Source organism: Leptonychotes weddellii, chromosome 6 (assembly GCF_054177405.1).
Source record: "Leptonychotes weddellii isolate Sample4059 chromosome 6, ASM5417740v2, whole genome shotgun sequence".
Lineage (NCBI taxonomy): Eukaryota > Metazoa > Chordata > Mammalia > Carnivora > Phocidae > Leptonychotes > Leptonychotes weddellii.
In genome coordinates this window covers 44819147-44846507 of record NC_138374.1, presented here as the reverse complement: position 1 = coordinate 44846507, position 27361 = coordinate 44819147, and the positions used below count along the sequence as shown (strand labels likewise).

The 27361-nt window shown below is 41.9% G+C and overlaps 1 protein-coding gene across 17 annotated transcripts in view; it reads right to left on the bottom strand.

Annotated features, from left to right (window-relative positions):
* KCNMA1 (potassium calcium-activated channel subfamily M alpha 1) overlaps positions 1-27361 on the bottom strand; it is a 712149-nt gene that overhangs the window by 301841 nt on the left and 382947 nt on the right. For all 17 annotated transcript variants that reach the window (XM_081824040.1, XM_081824024.1, XM_081824023.1 and 14 more), the window contains exons 4-5: positions 2089-2182; positions 1153-1264 (exon numbers count right to left, since the gene is read on the bottom strand). In XM_081824040.1, coding sequence (XP_081680166.1) covers positions 1153-1264; positions 2089-2182 — 206 coding nt within the window. The remainder of the gene's footprint in view (positions 1-1152; positions 1265-2088; positions 2183-27361) is intronic.

Sequence of the window (27361 nt, the reverse complement as noted above, 5' to 3'; positions counted from 1 at the left end):
GAACCTGGAACCATCTAGAGAAACAGAACTGTACAGATAGGTGGATGAGGGTGTTTACTAAACCATCATTTACAGCGCAAAAAGGAAACAATCAGGTGGTCCATCCTTAGGGTTATGGCCAGAGGAACCATGATATAACAATTTGTAGAATTTTGTGTAACTCCAATAAAATGAATTATTATAGAGCTGAAGGGACACCCATCATTTGTTAGTAAGAAAATCAAACTGCAGTGCAATGTGATGGACACACTTATTTTTACGAAGACCACCACCGCTCCATCATATCTATGTGCATCCACGTTTGGGGCAAAGGGACATGAAGGAAAGATGGAAGTCTGTTAACACTGAGCATCCCAGGGAGAAGGCATGATTGCAAGGAACCCAGAAATAGTCCTCTGGGTCCCTTTTCAGCCTTCCTTTTCCCCTGTATCCCTGCAGTAGCAGGAACATTCTGAGAGAACTATTCAGTGCAACCAAGAGAAGCTCGAAGCTGCCTCTTTCTGTCCCTGGCTCCCATGACCATCGTCTGAGCTAGTTATTTCTCCCAACAAAGTGTCCTGGTCCCAAGGCAAGAAGTGACCTGCTGAGCAGATACAGCAGGTGAGATGTGAACAGAGCACCAGCAAAAGCTCATCCTTTAACACAGGAAGGGGGCTCCATCTCCTTCAAGGAGAAGGTGGCTCGTGATGCTTGATGCTCCCCTGCCCCACAGAGGAACTCATAACCATAAATAAACCAGGTAGGACCCACTCTGCTTAAAACTAAGAAGCAGACAGAAGTAAGTCTGGCAGGCAGGCCTTCTAGGGCACTTGAAGCAGCTACTTGGAAATCTGGCCTCGTCCCCACGGGCTTCTCTGTCCAGTCCTAACTGCAGGTTGAATGAAAATGACAGAACCATGGAGGCAGAGGTCCCGACTAGGAGAGTGTGACTGCTAGGTTTCAATTATGATAAAACTGCCTTCCCTGAAGCCCTAACTGGGCAGCACATCCTCCTGGCTGAGTGCTCCAAAGAGAACTGTCACCACCAACTCCCAAAACTCCAAGAGTTGTGCACACGAATACATAAAACTTTCCTTCTGTGGGGACAGTGCAGGCCTCTGATCCACCACAGCTTGGGAACCAGTGGGAAGAAAGGAAGAGAGGTCGACTTACCAAGCCAACTTCTGTTTAAGTACACAGACACAAACACTGGGGGGACCGTGAAGAAATCTACCACAGAGTTCACTTCCAGCCAGAACCACAGCTTATCGTTGGCTGCAATAAACTGGGGAGAGAGGAAAGGAGAAAAACATGAGAGGCACGATGCTGGCATTCGAAGTATATGCTTTTGCCAAAGGCTATGTTTTGGTTTTTCACAGGGGCCTGGAGGGAGATGCTATGTCCTTCTCATATCTATACCAATCACAGGCTATTTCTGTCTTAGAATTCGGTTATACAGTCTCTTGTAGAGAATGACTGTAGACTATGTTAACCTTGGAGAAATATCAGGCAATCTCTTTTCCTGTGGTTTTCAATAGCATCATAGGAAAGTTTGAGTGGTCTCACTTCCATTAGACTCTAACAGAAATATGACTTAAGTAAAGCATAGATGTACGCATCCACTCACACACACATGGACACACAATCTCCGTAACACACATTCTGTACAGCTCCCCTCATAGACAGGCTCGACTACAAATCCTCCAAGCCCCCAAATTCTACCAACCTACCGCCTCGATTCAAGCCTCACAACTGTTCTCTCAGGATTCAACTAAGTGAGCCCCAATAAACATAATTTTAAGAGTTTTTTTTTTCTCCATTTAAGACAACAACGCATTTGCATTTAGAGAGATGAGAAACAGTCGGCCAGTAGAAGTATAATAGTTACTTCAATCCCTGGTCGCCTCCTTGGAACAAGATTTTAACATGCACTTCTGAAAATGTGAAGTTAAGGAAAGGACTCTCTCAGAGACTGAAAATCAGAATGTGGGTCTGTTGTCCCCCCTGGAAACACTGGGCTTCATCTCTGCAAGAGCAGATGCTCATGGGGCATGGCCCCTGGGTACAAGCGGCCCCATGATGATACTGAGTTGTGGGGATCAGACTTACCCGCAGGCCAAAGTAGAGAAGGAAGAACACGTTGAAAGCCATGTCGATCTGTAATGTGAAATCTTTGTAGAAATTCTGGCAGGATTCTATTGGGCTATTAGACAGGAAGAAAAAAAAACAAGAGGTAAATGAAAAGCATCATCACGTCTTGCACATATTGTGTGGTAGTGGTGCTTGGGGTAGAGGACAAAATGAATCTTTATTGACTAAAACATTTGGTCTTTCTACCCTCTGTGATGATCAAGCAAGCATGGCCAAGGGGTCTTTCCATTCAACCATTCAGTCTTTTATTCTTTTATTTGTTTTTGTAATTATATATTTATATATATATATATATTATTTTTATCATCATTCAACAGTTGAGCTAAGAATCTAAAAAGGATCATGCAGATACCTTGGAGGAAGGACAAGCAGGAGAGACCATCAAATTCCTTAATTTCACATTAACCCTTAAAGAACTGACTTCTTTCTTTTAGAGGACATATACCAAAGCTCAAAATAGTCCCTCACACCCTCTAGCACATTAGAAGTAGAGCCCATTTTCAGTTAAACTCAGTGGCTGTGTTTGAGACCTCTTGAAAGCCATCGGTTGATGAATAATAAAGGACCCAGGAGCATCTCAGGAAAGCTGTGGAGGAGAGGATCCTGGTTGATGTTCTGGCTAGACTAAGTACGGACTTGATGTATAGCACTCTGATCTGGAGAAAGAAGGATTGCTCAACTGGTAAAGTTCAAGACCATTAAACCAAAATGTTGAAGCAGTACTCTAAGGGTTAATTTTTTTTTTTTTTTTGGCATGCAAGTTAATTGGCTTTGTGTGTGTCAAGCAGCCAATTCGAACCCCCAGCACACTCTACTTTGTTCAAGAGTAGACAGTTTTTTAAAAGGGTACTGCTATACAAACTGGTACATGGCTTCCATGGGCTTTCCCATGTCAAACTGATCAGAGGATCAGTGTGTGAAAAGTCCCAAGTTTGGGGCTGGGTGGGAAGCAGGAAAGCCTCATAAGCATCTCAAAGCTGTGAATGAAAATTCATAGTAGACTGTTATCAGTAAGCAAATGGTAACACTCAGGCCAGAAACATAAAGAGGATGAGGTGGGGAAAGGGGAGGGAGTATGGGGAGAAGCAAAATACTTTCCCTGGATGGAAAGCAACGTGGACCTTTGGGCCAGGAGAGGGCTAGCTTGAGAAGTGCAGGATGGAGGATTTCCGAGTACCACCACTTTGGGAATTGCTATACGCAATACCAGTTAGTATAGTTGTACTTCTGCGAGGACAATGCTTGGTTGTTCAACAGGCAGGAATCTGTGCAGTATGGGAATGCAGGGCCCACATAGAGGCATGGTGGGTCGGTCTATGGGACTCTCCAATCATATTACATGCACTGAATTTATCCATTCTTCATCTCTATTACAAGTCAAACATGCCCTTTGTCATCTCCTAGATCACAAATAGGTGGGAAAACCTCCAGACAAGCATGGGGGGGAGGAGGAGCAGGTTACCTACATTTGCATTTACCAACTAAGCAGACTAAAGGAAAAGCAAATGCTGAAAAACATTTCTTTTATAAAGGAAATGACAACTCCTAGGTTTTTGCTAAGGTGGGGAAGTGGGAGGGAAGACAGCATGGAATTTGCTTAGTCCAATGCTGGAAGGAGTGATGAGCACAAAAGCTAAACCACTGCTCTTTACCTCCTCCCCTACTTGGGTATTAATTTAAATGAAAAAAGGAAAATCCAGACCTAGAGTTAATAAGAGACACTTCTGCAATCCCCAAGCCAGGATGGTGTTTTGTTTCATGTCAAAAACAAGACCCACAAGGTCCACAGGTGTCAGAGTTCTTAGCTTCTCTAGTCACAGTGAAAAGAAGTACATGAACTAGGTTGACCAGAAATCCACTACAGATTCCAAGGGAAGAGACAATGCATCTCTGTGCTACATAAGCCACTGGTATGATGTGCTACTGATAAATGAATGGTGTGTGTGTGTGTGTGTGTAAGAGAGTGATCAAGAGTGAGGGTGGGAAGCTCTGTTGGTAAATGCTGCACTCATGTTTTTACTTGTACCAGGAGTGACTTAACTGTGCATTTAAATTCATATTCATCAAGATTGAGAGTCATAGTCAAAGGGACAGAGAGAAAGTCTTGGTTCCCAAGTCTACTATGGAAAACCCACTATCACTTCACCAAGGTCAAACAATAACCTTACTATTGCCCACACAATATATTTGGATGTCCTGTGAATTTCCTAGCTCCCATTAATTCCATGGCCTTTGCAGTAAATTTTGTAGTAAACTTAAAATCTATCTAATAGGTAAAACATTTGCTAGGCTGTGGAAGGGAATGGGATAGTGGGGGAAAAGATGTTAGCTCAATGCCATTGAGGATATTTTGGTTCCGCATAAATGGCCTTTTCCTCCATATGTTCAAAAGAACGTAACGAATCAGACTGTAGCAACTTCTTCCCATTGATCCTTTCCTTCCTTGTAATTCCTGCTGTTCCCTCCTCTATTGCCCATATGCAAAGGCAGCAATGAGAGGGCTTTCTGCTAAAGGACACTGTGTTGAAAAATATACCTCAACAGCATCCCTGATTTACAGAGAACAGAGCTGAAACCATATCAAACCTTTTCCTTAATACTCTTTCAAAAATTTTGAACTGATTTAACCACTGTTTCATAGTATTCCTTGAGTCCTAGACTTTAGGCTGAAAAAAGAAAAGGAGTACACTATGCTGCTGGTGCTAGCAGATTGTCCTCTGGCTGAAGCTTGCCAATGATATGGGTACGCTCTGTTAAGATATAAGAGATGAAGAGAAGCAGAAAACTCTGGGATAAAAGAGGCCCAGCCTCTGTGACCCAGGCAGGACCAGAGTGATGGGGAAATCTGTTTTCTATCCCTTTTAGCTCTTTCCTGCTTGCCACGAGAGTCCAAGGAGAAATGTCCTGCCTAGTTTTCTCAAGTGGCAATAGAACTGTTTATCAGGATCCCCTCTGAGATAAATCTTCTGAGTGCCTGCAGTCTACAAACTCACACAATCAGAGACCACAGAGTGGAGATTCTAAAGCCCCATCATTTCATTCCCTAAATGGAAACAACCCACAGAGAAGTTCACTGATCTTATAAAAAGAAAATATATAATTCAACAATAAAAGGGCTGGCCATATCAGCCAGGATTTATTTTCCTCCCAAAGAGATTGTTATCTTAATGATTAATGCTCACTGTAGGGTAGAAAATGAAATACAAACTGCTTCTCCTTCTCATGTGCAATAAGAGAGTTCCCTGTCTAGATACACAGAAGTTTCAAGAGCTAGAAATCACTTTTTTTTAACACAAAAGAAACTGACTCCGAAGTACACACTTAAATTTGGATTGCCGTTCTTACGAGGCATGCCCACGTCCGAATAAGCTGTATGTGGATATATGTTGCCAATAGAAAAAAAAAGTGGAGTTTTAAGAACTGAAATAGGGATACTGGTTCTGATCCTGGCAGTAGTAAATGGACTTTCCCTAAATTGTTCCTGGTTAAACTAATGATTTACCAATTAGAGGACACAAGATAATTGGTTAGCTGATGGACTCCTCATTCTTAGACTCCCACAGTCCATGGGTCAAATGTGATACTAAAACCTTAGACAAGTTTAGTGTTTTCACCAGGACTCTATGATTGGGACACCTTCAAAAGAACCTCAATAAAGAGCTGCTTGTGTTTTAAATATTCAGTGTAGGAGAGTCGTCTAACTTCCTCTTGACCATCCAATAAGCGCATCTTTAGTATTTAGACATCTATAGAGGAAAAGGAGACTCACTCAGAATGGCAAATATATCTCTTTCTTCATCTATTTAACAACATAATATCCAATGAAGACCCCTGAGCGGGAAGATCCAATAGTCCTTCCTGAAACTGACCTAAGACCTTGTCTTTCCAAAGCACAGGGCAAATAATGGCTAGCCAGGTTTTCTTTCAAGGGGCAGGGACTAAGGACAAAAAAAACTCACTTCCAGCAGGTGTTCCTCTGGATATCTGCATCATCACCAAGCGGGTAGTAATTGCCCTGTCTTCTCAGCCTCTAAACTCTGGTGTTTTCTGAAGTCTGTTTTCCTAATTCCCTGAGTCTGGCTGCTCAACCTAGTGGAGATATTTCTCCAGAACAGTGGTTCTCAAACTTTAGCATGTACCTGGAAGGCTTATTAAAACATTGACAGGTCGCTTCCAGAGTTTCTGATTTAGTAGGGCTGGGGTGGGGCCCTGGGAATTTACATTTCTAACAGCTTCCCAGATACTGCTGCTTATCTGGGGACCAAATTTTGAGAACCACTGTTCCAGAAGCACTTTCTTGCAACTACACACTAATTACAGGTGTTGCTTCTCAAGAAGATTCCCATTCAGACCTGAGCAGAGATGATTAAACGTTTGAGCCCACCCCCAGATAACCAGCTGCAAACCACTTAACTAATTGCTGAGATCAAGATGTTGAACAGATATTTTCACTTCCAGGTGGGAACAAGGGGGAAAAAAATTAAGACGATACAGAGAAGTAATTACACCACCACTATGTGAGCTTCACCACCGAGATTCTAATTAACAGAGTGCCTGAGAAGCACATCTTTAGTTTAAGATTAAAAGGAAAAATGAAGTATAGATGGGGAGAGGTTACGGAGACCATCATTTATGAGACAACAAAATGTTAAGCAGTTTAGGGACATCAACAGCAGCAGCAAATATCTGAGATGATTTAATAAATAACCACATGAGAGGGAAGGGACTAACTGAGGAACAAAATAGCACTTTGTGAAATAATTTCTAACATCTGAATTCTCCTCACTCTTGTGGCTAGTCCCTTTTTAAATTGGATGGAGCCTTCTCAATTCCCACCAGGATTATGGACCACCAGATAGCACCACAGACATGAATCAATACAGTAAGTTTAATGATTCCAGACTCTTCTCCTAGTCTCACCTCTGCAATGTTGCCAGATTAATTTAATTAAAAGATGTCATTCATCTACTATCATGGCTCCCTCCTGCATCATACATCAGCTCTAACACTGACTGTGATGAACCTCTGAAACCCAGCCTCACTACATGTCCCATTTTATTTTCTACCATCTGCTCCACGCCAAGCCCTTTGCTACTATGAGCTGCTACCTTCCTTATTTCATGAATGTGACCCACATGTTCCTAATTCTAAATCTATGCTTTTGCTGTGGCCTCTTCAAATGCTCCTCCATCTTTGTGTTTAAACCTTAGGCAACCCTCAAAGCCAACAGAAAGGCACAGCTCAGTAAATTACTCGTGGCCTCACTGATCTCTCCAATCTCTGAATTCCTATAGCATTAGGAGCAAGGCATTCCAAACTGTCTTATAATACTGATTCTCATCTAATCCAATATAATAATACCTGGCATTGTATAGAGCTTGCACACACTATTGCATTTGGTCCTTACAACATGGCAAAATAAAGTAGACCGTTCGTTATAATCCTCATTTTGCAGACTTCTGAGAAGTAGAGGCTCAGAAACCTACGCAAGATCATGTAGCTAAGTGGAAGTGTTGGGACAGAGACCCAATATCCTTCCTGCCATACCACCTTACTTCTCCAGAAGAACTGCAACATCCTTGGAGAGGTAAGAAACAAAACAAAACAACAAAAAAACATATGATGTAGCATCTACTATCTACAGACCCTGGCATGGAGCTTTTTCAAAAACAATGAGGGTTGACTGATTTATAGAGGAGGTGAAACTGCCCCAGAAAAATTTAATGTGTTTGTTGAATGGTCTGGGAAAATTCAGAGGAAGCTGACCTGTCCAACTTGTATCTAACCCTGCTCTGTAAAGACGGTCATACGGGACATTACTAATCCCCAGGAGTGCTTCTGGGGCCCCTGAGGGGGTAGTGGCATCATGGAGCCTGACCCTATCTGCTGAGGGTAAGTTCCTCTGCCTGTGGAGAAATAACTCCTAGTTATCCATCTGCTTAAAGATGATAACCCTCAAGATGCCCTAATTTTCTCTTGTCCTCTCTTATTCTAAAAGAACAAGAATGGATATAGTAATGGATGATGTTTAGATACTGAGAACACTTCTAATTATGGAATAGACAGTAAAGTTTTGCATCCCATTCCATTCAACTGAAGTAAAGAAAAATGATAGCATCATATAGCCGTGGATACTACAGAACCTATCTGCAACCGAAAGGGAGGAAATCTAAATGACTGGATGTTTTTCTAATAATGTCTGGATATACTGGATAAGCAAAGTGCCTGCAAAATAGAAATAAAAGCACCTAGCTGGTCAGAATATTATGAGAGCAAAATATTTTTAAAGGGAGGCAATTCTTTGCAATATACTCCAAATTATTGGTATTATTATTATTCATATAATTTTAGGTCTCAGAAAAATACCTTCTAAGTTAATAGTAATAGTGGATTTAGTGCAAATGACAAGATAGTAATTAATCACTGAGAAAGTAATAATCTTTATATAGAACGTTGTCTTCTAACCTAGACAGCACCCCAGGTCTTGAATGGATCCAAGTTGAAAGCTTTCTATCCTTTAGCTTTCATTAGTACCCCCATTTTAACTACCTTGTCAGAGTTATGTCCTTAAGAGCTTGTCTTTCCAGTGTTGGTGCTTTTAGTGTTTATACTGAGTGGAGCATATATTCAATAACCTGTGTTGGTTTTATCTCTTTTATCAAACAGAAGCCAGCTTCTCCTGTTGACCATCATCTTGACTTTATCCCAGAACATCTGAGTAGGTATCTTCTAAGACGTTATTATTGTTGATGGGGGAGTTTGCATTCAGTCATTAATCAATACTAATGACAATGACCTCAAAAGGAGCCTTTCTAAATCTTAAGGCACTTGTTTTAGACCTTGCAATGGTTCTAATGTGAATAGAAAACATTTTTGTTACTTGATCCCAAGCCAGTTAGTTAAATGGCTTTGTTGGGAAATCTTCAGTTATGGGTTTGTATCAACAGGTCTATTAATCTTTCTGACAACATCAGACTTCCAATTCTGCCTCCACTCAGTTGACGAGATGTGAGCCAATAGCCACAAATATATGCCTCATTAGGGTCATGTTGAAATGAACTGGAACAAATGAAAAGTTGGTATATAAACCCTTACTGCTCTGGGATCCCATGTGCTCTGTCTTCTTGAGCTCTGACTGTTATAGAGAATCCTGGAAGAATGATAGCAGTAGACTTCAGAGCAGTTGTATGGCTCAGGGTATCTACCCGAATAATTGATCCTAATAATTAAGCATTCTTCAAGGAGACAAACAAAATTACATAGATTGCTGATGAAGAGAAAAAAAAATATGTCAGTTTCTTACACACTGGATTTCTTAGTGAAACACACTGATAATCTGTTTTCATGAAACTCAGATGGTGAAATCTCTGTCACTTTCTGATAGAGTTCCTCTAAATTTTCTCACATGATTTCAAGATGCTATCCGAGCTTAGGGTCTCCTTCTCATCTTCATTCTGTATGTTTTTATCCATTTAAGCACCCAAATAAGTAAATCAAAAGCAAAAATGTGGGCATCACGGGACATTACTAATCCCCAGAAGTGCTTCCAGGGCCCCTGAGGGGTAGTGGCAATATGGAATCTGACCCCATCTGCTGAGGGTAAGTTCCTCTGCTTGTTGAGAAATAACTCCTAGTTATTCGTCTGCTTAAAGATGGATGACCCACAAGATGCCCCAATTTTCTCTGATGAAGTTGAGAAGTTAACCTCAAGCTTGTATAGCAGTTAGGTAGTTTTGGAATTCAATGGAAGAGTTAAAATTCCAGCTCTATAGTTATTAGCTGTATAATCGTAGACAAATAATCTGAACTCCACAACTTGATTTTCTCATCTGTAAACTGGAGATAAGGGTACAAACCGCAAAGGTTGTTGCAAGAATGAAATCGGATATCGAGTAAAGACTAAGTGCTGAAGAGGTGATAGTTATTTTTAAAACTAAGGTAATAACAATAGTGATAGATAAGGACTGTTTGTAGAAAAATGCCAAAAAAGGCAATCATCCAAATGAACAAAAACTGATAGAATCAATTATTTCACACTTAATTTTCCATTTGTACCTGCTTTATTGCTTCCTTACCAGATGCTGTAATAGAATTCAAATGCCCAATAGGTTGTGCAGTGAGCTAACATCTGGTGTCATTCTATATATTAGAGCATTTCATTTGGGTAATATTAAAGAAGGAACACCAGGGAAATTATATTTCCATAAAGGCAGCCACATAGTCTCATAAATATTAAATAATTAACCAAGATTTCCTGACAGAGAAAGCCATGAGTCACTTTAATGAGTGGCCACAGGAGGTTGTGTATTCTTTTCCCGGGTCTTTAGCAGAAGAGAGAGTTTCATTTGCCTGGTTGGCTTACCATGAATCTGGAGGAGAGGCAGGGGGAGGAACCAGTCATATGTCTTCTAAATATCTCTTCCAATTCTACATCTGTAAGATCATGTATTTCTTCACTGTTGGACTCTTGGAATGATGTCCAAGACAACCTACCCACTAATGCTTGTTTTCTCCAATTTGTCTACAGACTACAATTATTTCAATCACAGTTGTTACCAGACTGGAATTAGTGTTCATATTTGCCAGCAACTTTTATGTAATAAATCAGAGTTAAGCTACTACATGAAACAGAGTCTTGCCAAATGAGTGCTGCTTTGGTTCTCACTGAACTGTCTGAGAACCCATGACCGATTGCTTCTTACTCTTATTTCTCTACCTCCACTGACTCCAGCCATCTCTTCTTCCGTAAACTCTTGTTTACCTAGTAGAGGGATGTGATGAAGTAGAAAATTCAAATACACACACACACACACACAAATACTACAAAACAGACTGAGAATTCTTCAAGGGCAGGGTCAATGTACAACTGTGAGTGGTACATGTGGATGGGGACACATGCGCACACACGGCACATACTGACAGCCTTCCAGCAGAAATGTATGCTCTCTATCCAACCCCAACCTCACTCTGGGACCATCCACAAAATAGGATCGCTTGGGTGAAGTGATTAGAAAGGGGGAGAAGAGGGAAGAGAGAAGAAGTTCCAGGTCTGAATGAAGAGCAGGGAACCCAGACACATTGCCTGGCAATGGGGGGAGAGGGATTGGAGAGGAGGGATTGCAGTAGCTCTGACCCCTGAAGCCAAACTACTCTCATAAATGTAGACCTACTACATTGTAGTAGACAAACTACTACAAAAATGTAGACCTGAAGAAGCAAGAAAAGAGGATTCATCCTAACATTACTGGATATTAAATGTTGCCACACATGTGCCGAGAGGCCCATAGACAATCATCTCTTGCCCATAATAACCACTAGTCAGCTCCTAGACACTGGGGGGCAATTGTCTGGTGTCGCCATTTCTTAAAGAGAGAGCAACCATGAGGAAGCAGCCTAGGGGCACAGTTTCAAGGCACTTCGGACTCAAAGCTTCCCAAATAAACTATGAAGGTCTCATAATTACATAGAGAATGGTAGGGGCTCCTAAGGTTGAGCATGTGGGTTGGGATTCCCACAGTGTAACAGTCTTCCAAATCACTGTGGGATCTCTTTGAGCTGTTATTGGGCACAGACTTCAAAATTCTCCTGTTTGAGCCTTCTTGTCCTGATGTTTGTCTTGGATTCTTCTGGGTATTCCCTGGTCATCCTACTAGTCTCCTACTTAGCTTATGCCCTATGCTCCCACCCCCATCCACCTCCCTGGCTTTAATGTAATCCTGACACACCTGAGCAGCCTGACCTTGGCAATGCCTCCTTGCTATGGGTCTACCTGCAAGGATTTAAAGTGGGAAATCCAAAACTCCCAAATCTACACAGCCAGGCCCAGCCTGCTCTGGGTCCCAGACTGAGAGCCTAATCAGATGGGGGTAATGAGGATGCAGGAGACAGATCCCTTTCCTGTTCCCTTCATGGAACTCCAGTTTCCTGCCAGCAGCCAAAGAGACCTAGATCTGTCACAGTTTCAATCTTGCTATCTGCCAGTCACATCTGGACCCAAGCAGAATAGCACACATCTCCTCGGTGGTCTCATCTGAAGAGCTTCAATGACAAAGAGTGTCAATGCTGGAGACCTGCCTCATACTGACCTGGGGAGGCTCGAGAGCATTAGGGAAAAAATAATTAGGTAAGGAAATAGTGGTTCCATTTATCTGCTTTGCTTCACTTTGAAGAATAGAAAACACTGTCACATAACATACATACTCACCACCAGGACATTGGCATTTGTTAAAAGCTACACATGAATTTATATGTGATGCTAAAGGATAATTATGATAGTTTTGTTTCTGATATCCTGAGGTTGGTTTTTTCTTTTTGGTTGAGAACTTTTTTAAGAAGACACTGAGAAAGACCTGGTACACGTTCTTCTGACATCTGGCATAGAAAACAATTACACCTTTATATTACACAAGAAAATTAAATAGCCATGTCTTAGCTCTGTCTTTGGCTGACAGCTGAGGCGTGGAAGTTTTGTAAGTATTCCTATTTAGGAGTTTTGTTGGGAGCCCAGCAGCCTCACAGCCAAAAAGGAGAGTCTGAGATGCTGCTGATTAGAAGTCATGAGTCTGCTGAGTCCAAAACAGGAGTCACGCGTTAGGAATGCCATAAAGTGACCTGGGCAGTGGGGACCAACATTACCACGGAAAACCAGAGGTGACAAGTTACCTTTAGAGACAAATTGTCATCATTAACACAGAAAATGGTAATGGCTTGTTAAGCCCTATGATTATACAATCATATCTTCAAGTATACACTCTTCTAATTTGCTCTTTAACTACTTCATGGAAATAACTTCTTACCTCCAGGAACATTTCTTTTCCTTCACTTTTTCTTTCCCATTTGCTTCTGGTTAGCACTGGAAATCACTTATTATCAAAACTGTCCTGCTCGTACCTCAGAAATAATAGCTCCTTCCACCATATTAATGGTGTCCACTTGACTTCTGTATCCATTCAGAAAGTAATATCATGAATTGTGTGCTCATTGGGGTAAAGTTTCTTTTTCCTTGCTTCTTTCTGCAGTTCCCCTTTTTAATTCTATTGCCATATCCTTGATTTTCTCTAGAGTCATTTTCCCCCCTCACTGTAAAAATAAAAGGTCTGTGAGGGACCCAGGATGCCCCTAGGAAGCTGACTTCTTATGATTCTCTCTTTTGTCTCCATAAATGGATCCATTTAACCCCTCTCTATGTTGGGTTTCAGAAATCCTTTCATTTTATCTGGAAGCACTGTGTTTTTCTGAGAAAAAGGAGTGGGTCCCTTTACTGAAGAACCCCAAAGAGAAGAATCAGTTGTTTCCTTCACCAAACCCCCAGATGAAGGAAAGCTCTGGTAAAGTGAGAGCATGTCATCATGCTGGTCAGGATCACCTGCTCTGCATAGGTCTATAATTCCATCTAAGCTTTCAAAAAGGGAAATGCTTCCATTCAAAGGGCCTTTGTACTGGTAACCAAAAGAACATGTTATGAAATTCTAAGCAAAGTCTATTTCTATAGGGCGAATAGGATATGTTTCACAGAATAAGGGAAAAAACATTGTGGAAAGAGCTTCAATCTACTAAATCCCCTGGATATGAGGAACTCAGGATTCATGAGGAAAAATAAAACACAAGATATGAAGCTTCCAATTTTGTGTCATTATGACTGCTTAGTGCAGAGTTTTAATCTAAGAGGCTCTAGCAAGCTGGTTCCACCAAGAATTCTCTAGGAATTCTTATTCCTGCCATAGGATTATTAGAGTTTGGTAATGCCCACCTGTCATCGTTCTCAAATGACAGCCAAGGTATGTATTAAAATGTAAAGCATCTATTTATGGGAAATAACAAAAAATCCAGTTCAAAAAAAGAGCCTAACAATTATTTTTGTAACAGTTTATTCTGAGAATAAAACAGAGGAAAAAAAAAGAGCAGGAAAAAAAAGTGTTAAAAAAAAAAAAGAAAAGCAGTTTTAAAAGGAGTCATTAGACACCCCTAAGGCAAAAATATATCTCAATGAGAGAAAATGATCACGATTACTACTCAGTAATATTGAATGCAATGCCAACATGTTTTGATGAATATGGTATTCCTTTATTGTACTACCATTGACATCTTTTAAAGTTGAATTGGCACTCCTGTTTGCACAATAAACTAAGACAAAGGCCAATGATTGTATTTTTCAGGACAGTTAGCCTAAGAGATTTTTTTTAATATACACATTTATTAATCTCATTAGCTCTAAACAAAACCAAACTAGGTAACAGTGTTCAGAAAGATGTGATAAGGCACCATAATAATTTGTAATTTGGAGCACATCCACACAGAGTTGGGAATTTGCAGGACTGATTGTCAGGTAAATGGTTACTTGGAAAATTGGCCCTTGCTTCTAAATTCCATGTTGTTAGCCTTTGCTCAGCATACATCTAAAAACAGGAGATTTATTTTTCTCTTTCCCATTGTTTTAGTCTTGCGTTTTCAAGGGACAGGGTGGCCTTCGTGGCATCACAGCAAATTGGGGGCCCATGAAGATGTCCAAAGAAAACCCTAAATCCCAGCACTTCAGTGTATTCTAACACTTACTGCTTCAATCCCACACATGCGCCCAGTGCTCATTACATTCAGGTCCGGGCCTGGGGGGAAAGCTCGCAGCATGCACGGGCAATGCAGGAAAAGGATCTGGTTAACCTGGAGGCAACAACCGAAAGGGTGAGCTTGCAGCATGCAATGAAAACCACAGCTTGGCCTTAGCTGCCATGCAGAAAAGACCTACATCAAAGAGTCTGCAGTGCGGCTCCTGGGTAAGAGTCGATATGAGAGAGGTGAGTTACTTCAGCAATGAAAGACACGGGCAGAAAAATGTTCCAACCACTCTAAACAGAACACTGTACAGAGCCCTGGCATTACACACAAGAAGAGGCAGTGTAGGGGATGGGGAGGGGAGAGACAGAGGAGGGAAGGCGAGGACAGAACTGGTCGTCATGTTGATGAGATGGTTTCCCTGGCCATCCTTTCGAATGCATGTCTTATTAGAATGTATGTTGCTTCAACAAATAACCTCTAGAGTCTTTAACATTAACCATAATTTTTTAAGATGTTCTGAAAATTCAGGAGAAGCAAGGCATGAGTTACATAAAGATACACACCATGATTTCTTGTGGTTACAGTTCGTTACACAAGCAGAGCTGAGCCAGTCAGATAAATAAGAGACAGTTGAGTGCCAACATCCTTAACACTTTGGTTACAGAACTCATGGTAATTCCCAAGGTATAACACGGCAGTGAAGCCACCCAACACGGTCGTGAAAGCTCGGGGCAGCGCAGAGTAGGTAACTCTATGCAACTACCACCCCAGGAAGGAACTTATGACCCTGAATTTAAACCCACTCCCAAGGGGCGCCATCTTTTCTTCATCCCAGCATGCATGGCAGGTCAGAAGTGAGTTCATCCACATATACCTTGACCATTCCACAAAACCTTAGTTACAGGTGAGACTCCCCGAAAGTGTTTTTATCAAAATCGACTGATCAGGAGAAAAAAAAAAAAAAGTTTTTCCTAAAGGAATAAAAATAGTACAGATTCAGCAGGAGACCATCAAGTGCCCCTCTGATGTCAAGGCCACATGGGGTCTCTGAGAACTGCCTTATTGTGAACTGCCTGCTTCACATCTGCTTTCTTTTCTCCTCCCCCTTTGCCTCTTGTGATCTCTGACACATTGAACACAACGCAAAGGATGGTGTGGTCTAGCCCTAACTCACAATTTCTCCCTCCTGGCTCTGATTGGAGGAACGGGCACTCCTCTTAAAATGGGCTCCTGGAGCTCAGCCTTCTCCCCTGCAGGTGTGATCACAGCCCCGAGGGGGGACACAGGGATAGCAGGGTGCTATCTCAGCCTCACATGCTCTCTGAGAGCTGGCCATCCACCAAGACTCGGGCGCCGCCGTGTCGTGTGGCTGGATGTGTGTAACAAAGGAGCCGCTCCCTGTCCCAGCCTCCACACGCCTCAAGATACAGCTGCTTCCACTTGGTTACAACTCATTCCTTCTGATTGGAAACCTAAAGGCTTAAGGTGAATGACAGGTTTTCAAAGAGATTATAGTTTGGAACAAAACCGTAACAGTCTGTACATTGATTCAACAAATTTCTCCGAGGTTCTTTTGAGACAGGCACTATGCTAGTTTGGGGGACATAAAATTCAATCAAACATGGTTCCTGTTCTTCGGTCATTTTCCATTTAGTAGAGGAGTCTACCCAGATTTTAATTTCTGGAAGCATATATGGAACAGTGCCTTGCTTCCAAATTCTACCATAGGACCTTAGGCATGTTACTTAATCTCTCTGGGCCTCAGACTCCTCATGTATAAAATGCAAAGAATACCCGCCTCCTCAGATTGTTGAGAGGAATAAATGAGTTAGTAAATGTTAATTGTTTTGTTAGTGGCTGGCACATGGAAAATGCTGTGTCATTTTAGCTATTACGATCATTAGTAGCCAAATACAGATAAGAAACTGGGATAAGACACAAAGGGCTCCGAAAAAGGTGGCCTCTGCTTAACTTTTGAAGTAGGTTATGAGTGATGAGTAAAATCTGTCAGGGACAGAGGCAGGATAAGGTACTGAAGCAGAGGGATAAGCGTGGGCAGAAACCTGGAGGCACCAGAGTGCACAGTATACTCTGAGAATGGAGGGAGGGGGCGCCATATGACTGGAGCCTAAGTAGACTGTAGGATCGACAAGAAATGGGGTCAGACGGAGACTGTGAGGCATCTGTGCACCTCAGTGGCAACATGTCTAGTCTTTTTTTTTTTTTGAAAAAAGATTTTATTTATTTATTTGACAGAGAGGGAACACAAGCAGGGGGAGTAGGGGAGGGAGAAGCAGGCTTCCCGCGGAGCAGGGAGCCCGATGCGGGGCTCGATCCCAGGACCCGGGGATCATGACCTGAGCCGAAGGCAGACGCTTAACAACTGAGCCACCCAGGCGCCCCATGTCTAGTCTTTATCCTATAGGAAACAGGGAGTTGACAGAAGCTTAAATGCAGGAGAATAAGGCCATTATGTTTTGTAGGAAGTTAACTCTGATAATGCTATGGAGAAGGAATCAGAAGCAGGAGCATGTGGAAGCAAAGAGGTTAATTAGTCAAATTAAATTCCAAAGGGAAAAAAAGCCACCAACGCAGGTAATAAGATAAAAACTATTGTCGCAGCACAAAGTATCCTAAGATCCTGCAAAACGCCCCTTCTTCAGGGCAGGATGCTGCCAGGGCTCCCTAGGGAAAGGGATTACCCACAGTCTTGCTATAGCAGCCACCTAACCACGTGGCTACTTCTCCTACCCCGACCCCCCCTATCATTACAGTCTTCGTGTCACAGAGCATGCCTCTCTTCATCTTTGGAAAGGACCTACCCTATTAAGAAGCCATTCTCTCTGCTTTTTGGACAGCAGTCTCTAAATTAGACTTAGAATCTATATACAGTGGACAAATTTCAGTACCTTGAAGGGAGGGTACATACTAGACACTTGCGAACAATGACAGACAAATTACATGTGAACACACGTAGGCACGTACAGGAGTTACAACTAACACCTTCTCTGCTCACTGTCTAAAGACCTTGGTTAGCAGTATTACCAAGCATCATACTCCACTACCTCTTAAATGTCCTATCAAACCCTATGTGCATCTAGGCTTCTATAAGCATGATGAACTGGTTGTTCTTTAGAGACTTAGATTTCCTCAGATCCCAGAGGGCTGCTGAGAATATGAATTTTGAGGGGTGCAGCCTTCTTTTGGTTGGAGTCAAGACAGCAAGAGGGAGCGGGCCATTTGTGAGAATGTGCTCTACCTTTAAATGTTATTAAGTGTGGTGCTCCCTGAGCCCAACTTTCAAGGACAAATGTGGTGGGAACTCTGTACGCTCAACTGCCGAGACAGGAACAGGAAAGGTCTGTATACTGCTGTGACCATGTGATCATACTTCTTTGGTGGGTTCTCAATTGTTCTAAGTGCATTCTAGTTGGAAGCTAGGACCAGAGTACAAATGTTGACCTGGGGTGGGGGAGCATGAACCCTCTGCACTTGGGACTTGAGAAGAAGAAAACATGATGAGCTGAAATCATGGCAGAAGCCCAGACTGGTACTGTCTACGGTGACGGCCGCTGTGTAATTAGCAGACACACGAGGAACCGGGCAGCTCAGCAGGAAAACTTTGTGGGGCAGCTGCTGCCGCAGGGCCGATTTCAAAGGAGAGGGGGATAGGTCTTAACTAAAGCTAAAATAAAAGGTCCCACCTCGGTGGCAGTTGCCTCTGAAGACAGAGGAAGGAGTATGTCTTGTCTGGGAAGAGGGTGAATGTTTCTCAGCTCCCTAATGCCTCTCCTTTACTCTCCCAGCTGGGTAAAAAGATGGATACCCAACAAAAGCTTTTCCCTCCCTACTGCTGCCCTAGTAGGTGAAAAAACCATAGATGCACAGAGCTCCAAAGAGATGACATCAAGCAGCATCAGGACCTCATCACCTCCCCCCGGTTATTCTCCTGGTACTTATTGGACAGAAACCGACTGGGAATTTGCAAGAGCTAAGAGTGCTTGTCCGTGTCCCTGACGTCTTTCCCAGCGACTCAGTAAGTAGATCTGCTTCACCTGCTCCTTTCAAAGCCTGTGCTTCTGCCAAGAATAGGGATGACTTCTTGGTGTGCACCTTCATATGTATGCATCAGTGTGCAATTTTAGATGAGCATGTTGAAGTGAGAAGAACTTTTCAGTAGGTAACAAGTTTACAGTTTGATCAACAGAACCGACCAAGCTTCAAGGATGCTGATATTTGGAAAGGCTAAAAAAAGAAAATAGATGATTTTTAAAAAAAAAAAAAAAAAAGCCCACACATACTGTATTTACAAGTACTTTACTGAATAACAGTTGGTTTTTAGTTGATTTCAAACCTCAGTTGAAGTCATTCTGAAATTAATGCCATTTTTAAAATTCATTCAATGTGACCTTATAAAAAGTTTGGTGTATACTTTTCCATTTGTTTTTTTCTCTTTTAAAAATTTAGTTTCTCACAAGGGAGTTTCTTTGTGCTGATGGAAGGTATCAATCTTCTGATTGGGAAGGGAAAAACACAAATCCAAATGATAAGACGCCCTCAAACAGTACAGGAAAAAAAAGTGCCTCTAAAAATGGGCAAAGACCTAAAAAATGTCTGTACCTGAGTACTGTGTTGTGCTCACATCAATCTCCTGGTTTTGATAATGTGCTATGGCTATGTAACCTACAATAGTATGGTTGGAGGAAGGGTACACAGAAACTCTCTATTGTTTCTGCAACTTCTTGAGAATCTTAAACTATTTCAAAATAAAGTTATAAGAATAAAATAATCAGTTACTTTGCCTGCTTGGTTTTACTTTAGTTGGGTGTCAGGTTAGAGGTGATTCAGAGCCTCAAAAAAATATACAAACGCATTTCTTTAAAAAGTGTTTATTTGGCACCTGTTACATAAGTAGTACTGTGTTCAATCCAAAAAGATATAAAAGAGGCATAAGGTAGACTGGAAATACCAATCAATATTATTAACTATCCTCCTTCCTTCTCAGAGGAACACTAATTGAGGCAGAGAATGTGGTTTATTAACTTTGCAAATTATCATAGACAATCTCTCAAGATAGAAAGAACTGTCAATAAACATAGGTTATTAATGTGATAAGAAAGCTCCTAGAATTCACCCACAGCAGTCTCCTCAGGTAAGCAGATGTCAGGTGACAAGCTGTGTTGAGTAATGCTACCGATGTTATAATGACCATGTAACATAAAGCTGGTCCTGGATGAAGCTATTCTTTATCTTGTTTTTCCCATCTCTTTCCCTTCCCAGAGTTCCGTGCTTGCCTTACTAAGGAGCGAATAACCAATACCTGCAGAGTTAAGGTACAAGGGGGTACTAAAAATTACTGAGATTTTTAAAGACAACCAAAAAGGCTTCAAGAATGAATTTATAATTGTAGATTTTCAGATAAGTTGCAAGTAAGAAAGAGAAAGATTTTGGAGTATAGGGGTCTTTGCAGCACGCCCAAATCACCCAAGGGTAGCCATCCACTCCACCTACTAAAATAAGGCTTGTTCGTGGCAATTCTATTGAAAATAAAGTCAAGACCAAAATGAGGCAGTTAAGATGGATCCTTAGAATGCCAAAGACTTCACAAGGAATATGTCCACTGCTTTATCTTTCTGAGAAGCTTCCTCTACTAGGAACAAAAGAAAATTGGAGAAATGTGCAAAGAATAAAATCTCCTAGAACTGAAGCCTCACAAATGAAAACCCAGGAAGAACCACTTCAATCCTTCCTGAAATAGAAGATGGCGCAATGCTGTTAACCTAACACTGTTATTACCTGCAGGTGGTTTGGGTTTGTAAGGAGTCTGGAACCTCCACCTTCCTCTAGCTGTTTAAAGGATAAACAAGCAGATCTGCTCACCCTGGAAACAAATGAGTTATATCCCCAAAGAGCTGGGAAAATCCTACTATGCAGAAGGATCCTATCCTAACTGCAATAATTTTCTTTAGGAATTTCTTAACCAGGGGAAGACAGAAACTCACAGAATGACCCACTGGCATCTGTAAGAATGTATACCAGCTAAGGAAGAATGGGCTGCTGAACTCTTCTGTTTCACACCCATGCTATTCCCTTGAAAACTCTTCTTTATCCACCTTTGAACACCCAGCTCAGTAGTTACCTCCTCCAGGAAGACTTCCCTGATCCTCCCCTCACCTGGAGGTAACTAAGCCCTTTCCTGGGTTTTCCCTTTCTTTATGAGTGCTTCTGTTGTGGCATTCATCATTCATGCAGTGGTCATTTATCTGTTTGCCCACCCCCTTCCCTTCCCTGCTAGACTGTGAGCTCCCTAAGGGGACAGGCTTTGTTCTTTATGTCTGTGTTTCCATTAGCACCATGTCTGTGGCAAGAGGTCCTCAACAAATGTTTAGGGAAGAGGAGAAAAATAAAAGGATGGAGGGAAGAAATGGAAGGATCTGGGCAAAACTGATTATTAATCCAACAGTATCAAGATGAGGTGCCAAGCCTCCTAAAGAAATTCCATCTTCTGACATGACTTTAAATGAACCCAGAATCCTGTAGGGATTGAGAACTTAAATCATTTGACAATTATATCAGCTATAATATTACTACAATCCTAACGGATGTAGTATCTTCAATGGACTGATATGCGGACTCCTCCTGTGTCCCAGGAGAGTTACAGGTTATCTCACCTAGATGTGATTCTCACCTACGAGAAGATTCTAAGCCCTAAATGGGGATGGTCTTGTAGATAGCAAGATTCACTACTCAGTGAAGCCATCTGACCTAGTAGCCATGAAAAACCAAAGCCCCTAGAGGGTTGTGGGAGATTCTCTGTGTCATTAGACATCACAAAAATAAATGCCTAAAACCAAATTAAAACTCATTTCTCTTAAACTAATGGATGTGTTATTTTTATTCTTAGTATGAGGATTTTTTCTATCACTGGAAGGCCAGGATGGAAATAATATATACAGATAACTAGAGTCTCAATTCATTCTTCTCTCTTTTCTCAAATAATATATGTTTGTGCTATAGATCAGAAAGCTTGGTCCCAACTTGACATGAAGCATATTAGCAACATAAACCAAAACTCTAGAGATGTCTGCCAATCAAAGGTTAGGACTCTCTCTTGCTGATCTACTTCTCCAGGAACCAACCCAAAGAATCAAGTGTTGAAGTAACAATAGAAAGAAACAAATTAAAGGGTCCTCATAAAAACCAGGGGGCGGGAGTTTAGATGAGCATTTGAACCTAAAAGTTCTTTTTACAAACAGACTAGTCTTACTGGATATGGACCAACATGCTTCATTGTTCAAGTAATGCTGAATATAATACATTCTAACCTTCAAAAATTACAGTAATGTTTAATGCAATCTTACATCAGCGAAGATGGGTCCATCACAGTTTTTACCCCATGATGCATATGTGATGAAGGTGCTATTTGAGACTATCTCTGAACCAAGCATTTAAATCACTTAATACTGACTTTCCTTTCATTTGTCCTCTCAAATCAGCACATATTTTGATGGACAGCTCCTTCCAGTCATCATTCTCCGTAAATATTAAGTGGATAAAAAAAACCAGTACTGGGTGCCTGGGTGGCTCAGTCGTTAAGCATCTGTCTTCGGCTCAGGTCATTTTCTCAGGGTCCTGGGATCGAGCCCCGCATCGGGCTCTCCGCTCCGCGGGAAGCCTGCTTCTCCCTCTCCCACTCCCCCTGCTTGTGTTCCCTCTCTCGCTGTCTCTCTCTGTCAAATAAATAAAATCTTTTTAAAAAATCAGTATTATTTTCTAAAATGGTGTGAAATTGTAATAATTTTCTAAGTTGCCACAAGCTTCTGAAACACCATGCTCTGTGTAATTCTAAAGAGACTATCTGGGGCGCCTGGGTGGCTCAGTCAGTTAAGCGTCTGCCTTCAGCTCAGGTCATGATCTCAGGGTCCTGGGATCGAGCCCCACATCGGGCTCCCTGCTCAGCAGGGAGTCTGCTTCTCCCTCTCCCTCTGCTGCTCCCCCTGTTTGTGCTGTCCCTCTCTCTCTGTCAAATAAATGAATAAAATTAAAAAAAAAGAGAGACTATCTGTAGTTCTGTATGAGCTAACTTACAGTAGAGAAGCAAAGATGTAATAATATTTGTTTATTATGAGTGCCAACAAAATTGTAGGCATCAGAACACCACTTTTGCTCAGATGAAACTATGAACAACCATAGTGTGAACAGAGCAAACTAAAGCTATTCGGTGGACCCATTTGCTAATGAGCCAGTTTCATCAAAAGGAGGGAGAACACTAGGCACATTTAAAGTTTAACATTAATCCCATCAAATATAAAATACCTCTCCTCCATTAAAGAATTGTCTATTAGTGCTAATGCAATTAAATTAGAACATCATCACTGAAACTGGGGAAAAAAAAACAATTTAATGTCATTGTGTCCTAACTCACTGTATAGTTAAAGAGTTTTTATAATTATCAACCTGACATTGACTTCATTGTTTTTCAACTTAGTAGAGGTGTTTTAAAATTCCTGGAGTGGAGTTGTGATGTTTAAATGATGTTTAAATACGACAGATGCTTAGGCGTGGTTGCTGGCACCTTTTAAGGGCTCATTAACTGCTACCTGCTGATGTTGTTGTTAAAGGTAATGCCATAGACCAAGCTTCTGTCTGTTCTTGAGTAGGTCTCACTGCAATCTGGACCTCTTTTGCTTCTAGAGAAGTCCCCTATACTGCACATCGCTCTCCCTCTTGCCCACCCAGCTCCAACCACACTCACCTTTGTTCTGTTCCTCCAAACCCCGCCCCCAAGTTTTTATCCATCTCTACTGGAAGGCAAGTTCCATGAAAGCAGAAAACTTACGTGTCTTGTTTATTTTTTTTTAAGATTATTTATTTATTTATTTGACGGAGAGAGGGAACACAAGCAGGGGGAGTGGGAAAGGGAGAAGCAGGCTTCCCGCGGAGCAGGGAGCCTGATGTGGGGCTCGATCCCAGGACCCTGGGATCATGACCTGAGCCAAAGGCAGACGCTTAACAACTGAGCCACCCAGGCGCCCCAACGTGTCTTGTTTATTGTTCACCAGAGCCTAACCTGGTGCCGGGAACATGGTAGGTATTCAATAATCTTTGCTGAATGAATTTATAGAATAAAAGGAGGATCAAGGAAAGGAATAAAAGCAAACTCGTGTGCCTTGTTTCTCTCATCAAACCATGATCATTCTCTCATCAAACCACCTCAGTTCCTACATATATATGACTTCTGTACCCACATCAAGGGATTTTCATCTCTTATTCCAAAAGGAGTCCCTTGATAATTTAATATGTTCTAATAAATGCACCTGGAAGGAGGTTTAACATCTAATTTTTGATTTACACTTAACCACATACTTCCAGTCTCACTTGAAGGCAAAACAGAACATTTTCTTGCCAATTGTTTTTCTAGGTCATGTGAATAAGAAACTGACAGCCTGTTCTGTATTAATCCAAAGCTCTTCTTATTACGTATATTAATAAAGGAATGCCCCTAAATAAATTTGAGCCCACTTATGCAAATCTCCCACACTTCAAGTGTGTTGAAAATGAGGAAATTGTCCAGGGCTCCATACATATTGGCATATAACAGGATGTATAATTTTGGATTAAGAAAAACTGCTCTGGATTCAGGCCAGGGGCTTAAATTCTGATCCCAATTAGTAACCATGTGACCTCCGGCAAGTTACTGAAACTTTCTGAGGCTCCCTTTCTTCATCAGCCAAAAGGAGAAAAACACAGTACTACCACTGGGTAGAATAATCAGATAAGTTTGTAAAGGGCTTATCTTTGCACATAGTAAGTTCTCAATAAATATAGAAACTGCTTATAGGCCTAGAGAGAGCAAACCAGAACTAAAGTCAGAATCCCTTAATAATAGCTAGCTAAGCCAGGACCTGACCTCATGAACATCTGATAAATATTGGCTGAATGAATGAAACGTGGCGGCCCTCCTCCCCCATCTTTGCGGAGAACTCTCCAAGTTGTGTGGTGCTCCATAGACTTAGGAGACACATTTTGTAGAATCTCTTTCCTTGAGCCTCTTACAGCCAGGATTGCATGCATACCATAGATGCTTAAGTGGGGAAGTGCCCCTGAAATACTGATGTCAGTTCCAGCTCATGGAACTTTATACCTAAGTCCATTCCATTTTCATCTTTGCATTGGCATTTCTATTTAAAAGGGCAAGCCAGGAATGGTCAGCTCTGGGCTAAGAATCTGGAATGCAGATGATCGCAGCTCAGCGAGTTGACTTGTTTAACTGCTTATGCTTCTTTCGCTCGCATTTAGAAAACAGCTCTGGCTGCACATCTTCCGTTTTACATGCTCCAAGTTTCTGACGAGAGAACTGGAGAGCGAAATGCAACGCTTTTGCAAACCTGCTGATAAGCATCGGCTTAAGCTTACTTGATTTGGTGGATTTGGGGAGACGAGGAAAGAAATATTTGGGCTACGGAGTTCCAGCCCAACTCTTCTCTCTTAGTTCCAATGTCACAGGATTCACTTGCTCAAATTCCCAACATAACTGCACCACCCAATCTTAGGCCCCCCCTCCCATAGCGGCAGGTTGACCGCAATAGGCATTGAATCTCCATGCCGAAATGAATGCCCAACATCACAGAGCAAACATGAAACACAGTCCTGGAGCTATGGAGGAACTGAAGGACAGGTGCATGCCTTTAGATTAAGATCCTTTAGCTTCCACTGTCCATCTCGGGGGCTTCCATAGACAAACCCACAGGAGAAGAGAAGGCATTAACATGCCTTCATTTTAGACTTAAAAGCACATTCTTCCTCATTTGTTTATTGTGGTGATGCACTTTGTTCATTTTTAATGTACAGGAAAAAGCTAACCAAGTACACTGAACCTCCAACCTGACCCTCAATAGCATCGAGACTTATTTTTATAGCAGTGTTAAGTACTCACACCAGCCATTATGTGTACTTTTGAAGTAATCCTCATCCTGTCAACTGCTGTAGGATCCTGGGGCAGATGCTGAGCAATTCTGGTGCTCAGTGGTTACTCAGCCAGGCCCAATGGGTAATTTTCCCTAAGTATATATGGGCTTAAATGGCACCTACCAATTATATCTCTTTGTAAGAGCACGCATGCGGTGGGCCCACTCTCCCAGATGCACGCACGGTCCCACCTCCCCAGAAACACTAGGGCAGCCCTTCTCTGAGGCAGAGAAGAGCTAAAAAAAACCAACTGGTGCAGTCACCACTGGTCTCTACTCTGGCTCTGCAACCTGAGCCAGAGAAAATGTGCTCCCAGACAAGACCACCCCTCTGGGATGTCTCCCTAGAAACAACTGGTCCCTGTGAAACAGCCCCACCTGTTCACAGGCACTCCGGCTCACAGCTACCCACCACCCAAGGACAAGGCACATGAGGGGCCATGACAAGGATGGCACTTCTTCCCTGTTCCAAATACTGGGTTTCCCTCCTATTAAGTTTTGGTCTCACAGATTTAGTCTTGAAGCTGACAGGTGACTGGTCCTAAAGTTCCAGCTTCAGGTAACGTCCTCAGAAGGAGTTTGGGGAACTAAACTAAGGGGGAAGGACAGAAAAAGTCAGAGTGGGTCAGATAAGGACTAAAGTTTAAATAATAAATCTGAATTCTCTTAGCACTGATTCTATGCCCCACATTAAATGATACTGTACTATTTTATTTTTTTAGAGAGAGAGAGAAAGAGAGAGCATGAGCGGGAGGGGCAGAGAGAGGGAGAGAGAATCTCAAGCAGGCTCCACACCCAGCACAGAGCCCAACGTGGGGCTCGATCCCACGACCCTGAGATCACAACCTGAGCCAAAAACAAAAGTTGGACACTTAACTGACTATGCCACCCAGGCACACTGATACAATAATATTTTTAATTACTAAATGTCTAATTTGTTCTCTTACTCCCCTCTCCTCTCTGTCCCCCTCCTCCCCGCCCCCCGTCCACTTCCCTCTTTCCCTCCCTCTCCCATCAGTATCTCTTGCTCTTTGCTCACTCTTTCTCTCTCCCCTTCCGTATTAAAGAAATAGGAGCAATCTGTTCTTCCAGGCATAACAACAGTGCATCAGTATTCTTGACTTTGATGACCTCAGTTCTTACCACCACACTCTGTTGGAGAGGAAAATGACAGGAAACTTCCAGATCTCCTGCCATGATCCTTAAAGATCTGTCCAGATCACGCCATTCCTTTCACTTGCTAATTGGTTTCATAAGCCTTCCTCCTTTCTTGTTTCCTATTCTTGTTTTCAGGGCAATTGCCAACATATGCACAGTTCTGGATTTTATTTTAAGTAATTCATAGTTGACTATCGTTTATTTGTGCAATTGGTATAATTAAATCTAATTACATAATTGGTGAAAGACTGAGTAATCACATAATTAGAATGTGCAATAATAACTGTTGAAATCCCATTGTTATGACGTGCAATGATACAATTATGATGTGTAACAATGTGGTATAATTCACAGGAAACCCTGCAAAAAGGAAGAACAGCTTTAGTCCTGCATGTGGGAAATGCAGCTAAGGTTGAAGACCTGGAAAGTAGTTGTCAGCATCTAGGCTTGGACTTCTTATTCATCTTCATCTCATTAATCTAACCCTCCATGTCTATGCTCTGTGCTAATCCAAGGCTGCAACAGAGTAAGCATGAAGAAAGTACTTGTGAGAG